Genomic DNA, 12,622 nt, shown 5'->3' on the forward strand with positions numbered 1-12,622 from the left:
GTACGTGCATGTGTCGCCTCCACTCCACGAGAGACACTGAGTTGTGAGTGCCCGAGAGCCGGAGTGTACAGAGATGGTGAATGTTTCTCATCTGGCTCCAGCTTCTGAGTTGGATTCCAGAGAAAAGACTCAAAACCTGGTATATTTCATATGTATTTGGTAAATAGCCTATCAAAGAAAAGAACCCTGGCTGGCAATGCAGCTGCTAATTCAAAGCACTGGAAAAGATACAAGTTATGAGGGAAAAGATGGTGGTTTTCTCAAAAGAAATATGTGTTTGAAGTGGTATCTGGATATATACAGTTTGTCATTTTATTAGATGAAACGGGAAAGAATAATTTATTGTAACTGGTTGAGTAGGCAGGGAAGGGATTAGTAGATCATCTAAGGGAACGTCCTGATGTTTTAGGTGTGGTTGGAGCAGCCAGCAGTCAGAGCTGAGGTGGGGCCTCTTGAGTCTCCATCTGGTGTACTGAGGAATGAGATTATTGGTTACTGGAACAAAGAAGCCATGTCCTCAGATGCTATGAGCTCAGCCCCCTGAGGCTGGCACTGCGGTGGGGTGACACTGGCCTGCTAACAGGAGACTTGGGTCCTGGTTCTGGTGTCACCATGGACTAGCCAGCTGGGTGACCCTCGGCCTGCATCTCTAGGGGCTGGGTGGCAGTGGTCTCGCATCCTGCACTACAGTGTACAAATCATTGGCTGGAGATACTAACTGAAGAAGTATGGAAGGTTCTGGCCCCTTCAAATGACAGGATGAGAGAGGACCAGAAAAGTCTAGAAAAACTGGCATTTGAAATTTGAGAATTGGAAACTCTTACTGTTGCAGAGTAAGGTCCTGAGGACGAGGATGTTTTCCCAAGATGCCAGGAGAGCAGATGCTTGTTCACTGTTGGCCTTTATCCTGCAAGATCAGCAGTCCCAAGCCCTCTGGGAAAGGCCAGGGCATCCGTGTTGTCACTGAAGCTTGGGCAAGCTTCATTAATCATATTTTAAACTTTGGTTTGTTCTGAATATCTTGAGGTTTAAATTGGGCCTGGGAAGATGTTCTTTTATGTGATATGTGTTGCTATTTAAATCCTTCACGAAGTGAAGTGAAGTGAAGTCGCTCAGTCGTGTCCGACTCTTTGCGACCCTCATGGGCTGTAGCCTGCCAGGCTTCTCTGTCCATGGGATTTTCCAGGCAAGAGTACTGGAGTGGGTTGCCATTTTCTTCTCCAGGGGATCTTCCCGACCCAGGGATCGAACCCAGGTCTCCCACATTGCAGGCAGATACTTTACCCTCTGCTCAGGGCATTGGCCTGTGTTTTGGAGTTGGCCCAAGCTCCCATTGGTTGGTCCATGGAAACCACTCTGTTTTGGTCTGTCTTCAGGAGCTAGGGTGGCTTCAAGCCCAGGTTTCTAGCTTCCTCCATACCTGCTTCTGTGCTGGTGGGTACATCCTTCCCCTTCCTTCATGCTTGGCAGCCTCACAGCAGCTTGAAGTCATAAGCGATGCCCTCACACTCTTATCCAGAGACTGAACTCTGAAGGCCCTTCAGCTAGTGTAGAATGCTGGACAAACAGCGTGCATGGGGTTACCAGCCTGGCACGGTTCTCGGGTCTGGTTATGTGTTCCTGATTTTGTGTTCTTTCTCACCTTGGGGGCTGGGTTGGGGGCAGTGGTCAGGAGGACTCTGGATGGCACCAGTGTCGTGGTGTCGCTGAGATCACCAAGGGTGGGGAGCAAGCCATGAAAGGTCTGAGTTTGTTGATTATCGTGACCCCTTATGAAAGCTTCTGTTTGTTGATTTGCAAGGAGGAAGAAGTCTCCTCAGAAGGCAGAGATGTATCTTCAAGGAGCCTTGAAAAATTACCTGGCTGAGGGCTGGGCGCTGCCAATCACACACACAAGGAAGCAGCTCGCCGAATGTCAGAAACGCCTTGGACAGATTGAGAAGTATCCTTTAAGTCGAGTACATTCATGGAATAGGATAATTGCTGTCTGTCCGTATAGCAGCAGGGCCCACAGTCGCATGTCCGTAGGTGCCTGGATATTAGGAGAGGGAAGCCTGCCTTGACATGTGCCCCTGTTGGGTAGAAGCTGGTCAGGTGTCTGCCTGTCTGACTTGTGCGCGAGTCCCTAGGACCCTGGAGGAAGGGGCGCACCTGCCGGCTGCACCCCCTGGGACTGGGGGCTGTGTGTGCAGCGCCCCACCACGTGGTCCTCTCTGGCCCCTTGACTCTGCACTCAGCTACCTTCAGACCAGCAGCCTCCTGGCCAGCGACCAGCACCTGACCGCGGACGAGCGGGAGTACTTCTGCAGAGAGATCCTCAGCTTCGCCAGCCAGCAGACGGACAGCCCAGGTGAGACGCATTTCTGAAACTTTGTTACAGGGACATCCCTGGTGGTCCAGTGGCTAAGACTTCACCTTCCCGTGCAGGGGCTTTGGGTTCAGCCTTGATATGGGAAGTAGGATCTCACATGGCACTCGGCCAGAAAACCCAAACCTTAAAACAAGCAATGTTGTAACAAATTCAATAAAGGCTTAAAAAAACTTTATTGTGAAAAATGTCAAATACCCTAGATAAGTAAAAAGAATAACACTGTATATAATAGGTGATGTATGCTGACCGCCTGGATTCCGCAGTTGCTAACATTTTGCTGCGTAGCACCCATGTGTCTATCTTCCTACTTTTTTCTTTGTGCTGAACTTAAGAGCTGCTCCAGACCACAAGGGCCACTCCACCTTGGGACAGTGTCACATCTTCTGAAAACAAGAGTGGTCTCCTAAACTCCTTGTCCACAGAAGGACAATGTTCTGGCTCGGGCTTCCAACTTAGCCCTCTTCAGGTCTCCCTCATTGTCTCAAACAGTGTTTTTATGATTATTTTATATTAAAAATCACTGGCCTGTACTAGTCCAATCAGGGATCACAGACTGCATCTGATTGTTACATCTCAGTTCTCCTTTACCATCTTCCCATCTTTTTTTTCCAGACACTGACCTTTTAAAATACAGGTTTTATTGAGATAGAATTCACATATCATGTCACGCCCCGTTTGCAGTGTGTAGCCTAGGGGTTTTAGTCTAGTCACAGGTATGTGCAGCCATCACCACCGTGAAGTTTAGAACACTTTTCCCTCAAAAGCAGCCCGCCCCATACTCATTTCCTCCCAACCTTCTCCCACCCCCTTCTCTCACACCCCCACCCCGCCAAGTCCCTGGGAGTCACCAGCCTGCCTTCTGTCTGAGGATACGTGTTATGGGTATTTCACGTAAATGGAATCATGCAGTGTGTGGTTTCTTGTGACCAGCTTATTTCACACAGCACATTCTCAGGATTCGCCTGTGTTGTAGCATGTGCCAGCGTTTCATTCCCTTTCGTGGCTGAATAGTATTCCATTGGATGGGTGGACCACACTCATCCCCTCAGCAGCTGCGGGTTGTAAGACACTGACTTCTGAAAGTCATAGAGCCAGGCGTCTCATAGACCAGCTCACCTTCGGAGGTTTGTTGTTTCCTTGTGGGCGTGTCCAACAGGAGAGTAGATCTGAAAGACTTTGCTTCTGAGTGTTCTAGCAAATATACTTTATACTCGTCGCTGTGTGGTAAGATTAGGTTTATGGTAATACTTAGCTTCTCACATTCAGTTCATCAAGATGAGGGTTTATTTTAAACAGTCACTGTCTCCATCAATGTGTCTTGGCGGCCATGACAAAGTGTTGTAGACTGAGTGAGTGGCTTCTGGAGGCTGACCGCCCAGGGCCACATGCCCTCGCGGCCGGCTCCTGATGAGGCCTCCTCTCTTCCTGACTTGTCCTTTCATAACCAGGGGCGCAGGAGGAGAGACGACACAGGAGAGAGAGGGGTAGATTCAGAGACAGACAGGGCTCTCTGGTGCATCCTTCTGTCAGGGCATGACCATCCCTGACCTCACCCAACCCTAATAACTTCCCCCAGGGAGCCACTTCCAGTCACCGTCACCCTGCGGGGATCACATGCTGTCCACAGCCATTGCTGGCTGCTGGGTGCGCGTCCCTCACACACAGCCATCTGGAGGGGCTCTCAGGGCCAGTGTGGCATTGGTTTGTGCATTAGTTTCTTCAGGGTGCCCAGACTGGCATCACAGGGCTGTGTGCCATGTCTGCTGTGTGTGAGACCATGGACTTCCACTTTTCCACCGTTCCGTGGCCTCTCCGTGAAGAAACTCTACTGTGCTTGTCCCTGTTTTCTTGTGGTTTTATACCGTCGATCTCAGCACAGCCTCCAGTTACTGGGCGTTTGTAAATACCTCCCGGTCAGTCCAGCGGCCTGATGGGTCCTCTAGACGCATAGTGCTGGTGGAGGGTGCAGTGGATTTGCCCCTTTGGTGCCCGAGGGCTGGGACTTGCTGCCCTCCTGACTCCCTGCATCCTTAGCTGAGCCCCCAGGGTGGCACACACCTGGGCTTATTTATTGCCAGATGTAGGGGGGAACTCAGGCGTTTTCACTAGAGAACTTCTTGTGTGAGTGGGAGGGTGGTGGACTTCCTGAAACAGCTCTAGGAATTGGACTTACAAATCTCATTTTGAAATTGAGGAGTTAGTTGATCTGTATTTACCTTGGGTTTGCCAAAACGGGAGTTAGAGACCTTAAATTTCTTCAGGTTTTATGATTTCCAGGAGGTATCTGGGCATGTGCTCCTGTTCTGCTTTTTACAAAGTAACTGCATTTGACAGAGTAACTCCTTTTGGTGTGTGAAGATGGTGTGGGGTCGGGAGGGTCCAAACTGTCTCTGTCACCTGTCACTGCTTCCGGCCGGCCTGACTCTGAGCCTCTGACAGTGTGCCTGGGGAGTGAAACGTGTGCTGTGCGTCCACAGGTCACAGGGTCGCCCTCCCCATGCACTCCTTCGCACAGCTGCGCGATCTTCGCTTCACCCCTGCCAACGCCGTGGTCCACGTGGGTGGCATCCTGTCTGTGGAGATAACTGTGTGCAGTCAGATGCCTGTGCCCATCCACGTGGAGCAGATCGCCATCCACGTCCACTTCAGCATCGAGAAGAACAATTACCGGAAGACCGCCGAGTGGCTCACCAAGCACAAGACAGCCAACGGAGTTGTTAACTTCCCGGTGGAGGCCTCACCCTTTCCCACATCCCAGAGCAGCCTCCCCGCGCTGGAGCTGTACGAGATGTTTGAGAGGAGTCCTTCCGACAACTCCTTGAACACCACAGGGATCATATGCAAGAACGTCCACATGCTCCTGCGGAGGCAGGAGAGCGGCACGTCTCTGGAAGCGTCCTCGGGCCTGGCTCTGGAGGACGGGGCCCACGTGCTGAGGTGTGCCGGCGTGACCCTGCAGCCGGGGCCCAACACCATCGTGTTCAGGACGCAGGTATGTGCCGAGCAGGAGCTGGCTTTGGGGCGGTTAGAATGGTGGTGCTTGCAAGCACCGTCTGGAGAAGCTGAGAGTCCAGTGATGGCCTCTGCTCCATTAGCCTGGCTCTGGTTTATCCTTATAGAAAAATAGATTGGTGTTTTGAAAAAAATCTTCTATACTTGCATAGTTGTAAGGCAGTCGATAAGTTGTGAATAAAGTTCTCAACGTAGATAATTATTTGTGTTCTCACTGGATTTAGACTTTTCCCCTTTGTATTAAAGTGCATCCTCATTTGTTAAAATGAGGATGTTTCAAAGAGGCAGCACTTTCACGTTAAACGTTCTTTTCCTTCTGTGGCGGCTCAGATGGATGTCAGAACAGTCTCTTCTGTCCGCTCGATATGAATCTCCCCCCTGCCCCCCCAGCCAGCGCAGCGTGTTCTGTTGGTTCCTCTGAGCCTGCACAGAGGCTGGGTCGGTGGAAAGTACTGCTGTTTGCCACACGTGTTTTCAGTCTAGTCCTGGAGCAAGTCTTAAATTTCATGCTCCGTGTCTCCATTGACTACCTTTTCCAGAAGAGAATGCCACAGATAAAGCTTGTTAAATTGAGAAAGCACTGTTAGAAGCATCAAGTCAAACTTAACCATCAGTGACTCACCCGGACCTCGACTAAGAGATTCTGAGGGATCTTTTGAAGAGCCCGAATGTAGACGTGTTAGCACAGAGCAGCAGGATAAAGAGGGTGAGAAGAAGGGACCACTATGGCTCAGCCTTCGCTTGAGAAGCTCGTTGTCACAAGTGGGGACGACTGTGCCAACGCTTGTCTTACCCGTAGGCCAGGGAGCCGGGAACGTACACGCTGCGGCAGTTGTGCGCCTCGCTGGGCCCAGTGTGGTTTGTGCTTCCTCACATCTACCCGCTGGTGCAGTACGACGTGTACTCACAGGAGCCGCAGCTGCTTGTGGAACCACTGGCCGGTGAGGGGGCCTGGGTGGGTGGGGCGCCGTGCGGATGGATGTCTGAGGGCCCGGGGCGGGCCGGGCCGGGGTGGGCAAGGCGCTGTGCAGATGTCAGGGCTGTGCTTTGCTCCTTTACTGGAGGGAGTCACATAGGAGGAGGCTTTCTCCTGCATCACATTCCAGGCCTCTGCGACCGTGTCCTCTCTAGGTGACAATGTTGGGAGCATCGTGGAGGTTTTGCCTGGGAACTGTGGCTCTTTTGTTGATCTGAGTACTTGCTTCTCTATAATTGCTGCTTTCATGTTTACTAAACATTCTGTATCTAAAAATATGAAAAATAAGAGAAAAGTTGGCTAAATCAGCTGATGTCTGCTGCATGGAATTTAATCAGTAAATATTACAGTTTCCTGCTTAGAATTCCAAAGGCTAAATACTAGATTTAGTTACGATCTATACTGTGATCAAAAGTCTTTTCCATTCAGAGTGTTGATTAACCTTGACCCCTGGCATGGCATTTGAGAATTCAGTGCTGCTGTCCTTTTTGTTAAGTTCTCAAATTAGGAGGGCTTGGCATAAACGAATTATTGAAGACAACATGGCTCTTCAGTAAAACACTATCGATCAAGTGTCTCAGTTAATGGCTGGGAGCAGTGTATTTATTTGCTCATTTCTTCCATTTGTGGAAAAAAAATCAAGGAAAGCTTTTTTGATGTTTAATCTCTTCAAACTCCCCATTTTTACACTGTTAAACTACTCCCTTGACTTCCTGGAAAGGCCCTCAGATGTGGAGCACAGAGTCTCACAAATGATTCTTCGTCAGAGAGCCTTTTGTGAGGAAGGCTGGGCCGTGTGGCTGGGAGGTGCCGGCTTGCGCCTCTGCCCTCCTCTGGGCCCACTCCTCACCGCCTCTCACCTCCCCCTCCCTGCTTCTTGTCAGCTGTTCCTCCTCCTTGTGTCTTGTCTGTTGCTTCTTCCTTCGGCCTTCCCTGGAGCCGATTCTCAGAAACCTCAGCCCATTCCCTCCCCTCTATTTCCATCCAGGAGAAAATGTAGCTGTATCTTCTGCCAAGCTGTTTCTGAACCAAAGATCTGGAGGAGGCCTGACCTGAAAAAGCCAGAGGAAAATCTGAATAGCAGCAGCACATGCAATTTCACTAGTTTTTTTCTTTAGTGTCGTTATTATCTGATTCTCTCTTAGTAACTGACAAGCAGGTACATTGTGAGAACCTCATAGACATGGTTGCCACCATGACCCCTAGCTTTCTGAACCGAGGTGGTGATGAGGTTCCCCCAGGCTCACAGATTATTCTAGGCAAGGGCCCCTCAGCTCTGCAGTCTGTGTAATTGAGATGAGAAGTGAGGGTGGACGGGTGGACACTGAATGAATGGATGGAGTATTTAGAGTGAACAGATCTTTTCTAGAAGAGAAAACACACTCTTCTACCTTACAGTAGGCCTTCCATTGGTCCTCTTGGTTGATAGCAATGCTAATTGCAGTCTTTTTCCCTTTAGATAGCCTTTTGGCTGGTATTCCTCAGAAAGTCAAGTTCACTGTCACTACTGGCCATTATACAGTAAAAAATGGAGACAGCCTACAGCTCAGCAATGTAGACGCTATGCTTATCCTATGTCCTGAGGAGAACAGAGCTGTGATCTACTCTAACACAAGAGGTAAGGGGCACTCATGGGTGAGGGCAGGCCTTTGGCCTTGGTGCACACCATCAGGCTCTAAGGCTCTGTCATCCGCCGCATCCTCAGGTGGCATCCAAGCACCTGTCTCCTTGCAGCTCTCTGCTGGCAGCGTTCCGCCTGTAGGTGGACAGTAACCCTGCCCCAGACGTGGCGTGGCATCTGAGGGGATAGACATAGAACTGTGCGGCACCCTGCGGCCAGGCGGTGTGCACCTTGCTACAAGTCTGTGATGCAGCATTACCTCCTGGCTCGTGCTCCCTGGCGATGCCTTGGTGGCCTCCAGCCTCCTTCCACCCCCCTCAACTTGCCTTTGCAAAAAACAAAAGCAAATCAACCTTTGAAGGCACTGGTTGGAAGCCCTAAAAAAATCCCATCTCCTGCAGTCCCCAGCTTTGAGGTTAGAGATGGAAGGATTCAGCACTCTTCCTGAGTGGGGGTTGGTCTGGTGGTGGGATGGGGTGGGTCACATCACGCCGGGACACAGGCCATCTCAGGTGGGCTGTGAGGGAGTGTCTCTTTTCTTTCTTCAGATGGAGCAGAGTGACAGTTCTCTGAGCCCAGCTCTACCAGACAGCTCTCATGCAGTGCTGCTTTGTCTCACGGGATTCTGTTCCTGATTTTCCTGTCTCTCTTCCTCTGTAATCCTTCCTGGTTACACCCTTGCACGTGTGTACATGCAGCAGGAGCTGGGCTGGAACTTCACTACAGGGCTGTCATCTACAAGAGGAGAAAGGAACAAGGAAACGGAGGCACTGTGTTAAAGGTGACTTTTTCTCTTTCCTAGAAAAGGTTTCTGACGCGCTGCTCCGGGTTCAGTCATCCGACAAGGTCACGAGCATCAGTCTGCCGGCTGCGCCCACATATCACCTGATCGAATTTGAACTGGAAGTTCTCTCTTTACCTTCGGCTCCAGCAGCAGGAGGGGAGAGCACCCTGCTGGGGGTGACAGAGCCCCACGGGAAGCATAAGGACACGCAGAAGACTGGCCACTGCATGGCTACCACGGACCACAAAGTAAGGAGGGACTGGAGCTGTGCAGCCTGTGGGGGCAGCTTCTGCCTGTCCTCCTTGATTTGAAGATAGCACATTCGAAATGACTTCTGTTGAGGGGGCAGATTTCCCAGTTGCTAACACCACAGGTTCTGGTTGGGTTTAGCATTTATATCTGTGAATCAGCCTTCCTTAGATAAGGGGTACATCTTTCAAAGACAGAGACAAACAGGCTGTTAACTTTTCTGTCCCACCTTGAGGAAGGACAGTTCACTGTAAGAGGTACAGGTTTTGTTTAGAAGGCAGTAGTTTTGCCTCTGTGGTCCGTTTGTCCTGGTGATTAGGCTAGATGGAGTTCTGTGTCTTGGTGTGCTTCACTTTTTGTTCCCTGAAACATCACATCGTACTTAGCAAGGAAGACGTGCTATCATTTTATCCTTTGATATGGGTATTTATTGATTGTTATTTGAGAGATTCATAACGTTAGTCCTAAGTCCACAGTCCATCAGCTCGTAGAACCTGCACTTGCATCATGCTTCCTCTGATTCTGTCCATGTCTCGTAACACAGATATCCGTTCTGAGGGCTTTTGAACAACCCAAGGGTTGAAGTGTATACTTGTGGTCCCACGGGACTGTCTTTCTGGCATACTTTTAAAAGCTGCTGCCTGAGAGTCTAGCTTCCAAACAGCCTGAATGTAGTTGCTGAGATCCTCCCTTTTGGGACAGTGACAGGTCCTGGCGCATCCTCAGCTTCTGGAGCCATTGAAAATATAATAGGCTGCTTGGGCAAACACAGAGACAGCCAAGAGCTGGGGCAAAGCGGACCGTTTGTCTCCTGCGTGAGGCCTCTGTCAGGACTGGGAGAGGTGGTTGCTTCAGCCACTGTGTAGACACTGACACAAAGTCAGGCAAAACAGAGGAGCGGAGGAGCGTGTTCCAGAATGAAAGAGCGGGTAACGCCTCAGCAGAAACCTTAATGAAACAGAGATCAGTAATTTATCTGATAAACAATTCAAAGTGATGGTCATAAAGATGCGTATTGAACTGGGAGAAAAATGGACGAAAACAGCAAATAAAGAGAGAGAAGACATAAGAAAGTACCGAATAAAAGTCTCAGAGCTGAAGGGTACAATACTGCTGCTGCTGCCAAGTCGCTTCAATCGTGTCTGACTGTGTGCGACCCCATAGATGGCAGCCCACCAGGCTCCCCCGTCCCTGGGATTCTCCAGGCAAGAACACTGGAGTGGGTTGCCATTTCCTTCTCCAATGCATGAAAGTGACAAGTGAAAGTGAAGTCGCTCAGCCGTGTCCGACTCTTAGCAACCCCATGGACTGCAGCCTACCTGGAGTGGGGTGCCATTGCCTTCTCTGAAAGGGTACAATAGATGAGCTGAAAAATACACTAGAGGGGGTCAGCAGCAGACTAGATGCTGGAAGGGAGGAGCACAATGTACTAAAATGCTGGGGGGAAAAAGACTTCCAACCAAGAATATGTGGCAAAGTTGTTATTCAGAATTGAAGGAAAGATAGAGTTTTTCAGACAAGTAAAAATTAAAGGAGTTTATCACCACTAAACTGGCCATCTAAGAAATGTTAAAGAGATTTCTTTAAGATGGAAAGATACTGCTAATTATAGTAACAGAAACACAATGGAAAGGTAATGGATTTGATAAAGGTAATGGATTAGTCACTTACAAAGCTAGTATGAAGGGTTTTTTAAACAGTGAAAATAGCTATGATTATAATTATTATTTAAGAGGGATGGATACACAAGATAAAAAGATGTAAAATATGATTATCTCAAAAGCAAACATTGGAGGAGGGAGTTAAAATTTTGAGTTTTAGAATGAGATCAAACTTAAGTTGTTAATCAGCTTAAAATAGACTGTTATAAATATAATTTGTTATATATAAGCATCATGATAATCACAAAGCAAAAACCTATAGTAAGTGTACAAGAGATAAAGTAATATAGACATACCACTAAAGAAAGGCATCAAACCACAAAGGAAGCGAGCAAGAGAAGAAGACAGGAACAAAGACGAACTGTAAAAAACAGCCAGAAAAGAATTAACAAAATGACAGTAAGTATGTACCTATCAATAATTACTTTAAATATAAATGGACTAAGTTCTCCACTTAGAAGACAAAGTAGCTGTATGAATTAAAAAACCAAGATCTGGGACTTCCCTGGTGGTTCAGGGGCTAGGACTCTGCGCTCCCAATGCTAATTATGCTAATGGCTCGGGTTTGATCCCCGGTCAGGGAGCTGGATCCCACGTGCCACAACTACGAGTTCCTGCGCTGCAAATAAAAATCCCATGTAACCACAACGAAGACCCCACACAGCCAAATGAACAATAAGTAAATAACAATAAATATTAAAAAAAAAAAAAAAAGACCCATCTTTAAGTTGCCTACAAGAGACTTTAGATGTAAGGACACACAGAGTAAAGGGATGGAAAAAGCTATTTCATGCAAATGAAAAGGAGTAGCTACACTTTCATCAGACAAAGGAGACTTTAAGACTATTAATAAAAGTCAAAGCAGGGTGTTAGGTAATTATAAAGGGGTCAGTCCATTAAGAAGATATCATTTGTAAGTATTTATGCACTAAACACAGGAGCACCTAAAATATAAAGCAAATATTAACATATTTAAACAAAGAAATAGCAATATAGTAATAGTAGGGGGCTTTAATACTCCACTTCTATAAATGGATAGATCCCTCAGACAAAATGAATAAGGACACATTGGCCTTAAGTGTATTAGACTAGATGGATTTAACAGACATTTACAGAATATACCATCAAGAAACAACAAAATACACATTCTTCTGAATTACACGTGAAATATTTTCCAAGATAGAGTATATTGGGCTGCAACAGAAGTCTTGGTAAACTTAATTGGATGGAAATCATATCAAGCATCTTTTCTAGCCACAGTGGTATAAAACTGGAAATTAATTTCATGAAGACAACTGCAAAATGCACACATATCTAGAGATTAAACAATGTGCTGTTGAACAGCCAGTGGGTCAAAGAAGAAACCAAAAGAGAAATAAAAACCTACCTTGAGACAAGTGCACGTGGAAATGTAACATATTAGAATTTCTGGGGTGCATTGTAAGCAGTTCTGAGAGGGAAAGTCATAGCAATACATGCTTTTCTCAAGAAATAAAGTCTCAAACAACTTTAGACCTCAGGGAACTAGAAAAAGAAGGGCAAAGCCCAGATTTAATGGAAGGAAGAAATTACAGATGATCATAGGAGAAACAAATGAAGTAGATACTGAAAAGACAGTAGAAGAGATCAGTGAAACCAAGAGCTGGTTCTTTGATAAGATACAATTGACCAACCTTTAGCCAGACTCACCAAGAACAAAAGAGAGAACTCAAAATCAAAAAGGAAAGAGATGTTATAGCTGCCCTCACAGATAGTGTCATAAGAGACTACTATGAATGCAGAGTTCCAAAGAACAGCAAGGAGAGATAAGAAAGCCTTCTTCATGATCAGTGCAAAGAAATAGAGGAAAACAATATAATGGGAAAGACTAGAGATCTCTTCAAGAAAATTAGAGATACTAAGGGAACATTTCATGCCAAGATGGGCACAATAAAGGACAGAAACGGGA

General features: G+C 47.5%; 1 protein-coding gene across 5 annotated transcripts in view; it reads left to right on the forward strand.

The window, feature by feature from the left end:
* The window catches only part of TRAPPC10 (trafficking protein particle complex subunit 10), a 75,868-nt gene that overhangs the window by 48,403 nt on the left and 14,843 nt on the right, over positions 1 to 12,622 (forward strand). For 4 of the 5 annotated variants that reach the window (XM_044947546.2, XM_044947552.2, XM_025292485.3 and 1 more), the window contains 6 exons: positions 1,802 to 1,942; positions 2,238 to 2,350; positions 4,849 to 5,363; positions 6,183 to 6,324; positions 7,819 to 7,977; positions 8,783 to 9,012. In XM_044947546.2, coding sequence (XP_044803481.2) covers positions 1,802 to 1,942; positions 2,238 to 2,350; positions 4,849 to 5,363; positions 6,183 to 6,324; positions 7,819 to 7,977; positions 8,783 to 9,012 — 1,300 coding nt within the window. The remainder of the gene's footprint in view (positions 1 to 1,801; positions 1,943 to 2,237; positions 2,351 to 4,848; positions 5,364 to 6,182; positions 6,325 to 7,818; positions 7,978 to 8,782; positions 9,013 to 12,622) is intronic. The other variant, XM_044947555.2, reaches the window with a different exon arrangement.

The sequence above is a fragment of the Bubalus bubalis genome, chromosome 1, assembly GCF_019923935.1.
Source record: "Bubalus bubalis isolate 160015118507 breed Murrah chromosome 1, NDDB_SH_1, whole genome shotgun sequence".
Taxonomy (NCBI): Eukaryota; Metazoa; Chordata; class Mammalia; order Artiodactyla; family Bovidae; genus Bubalus; species Bubalus bubalis.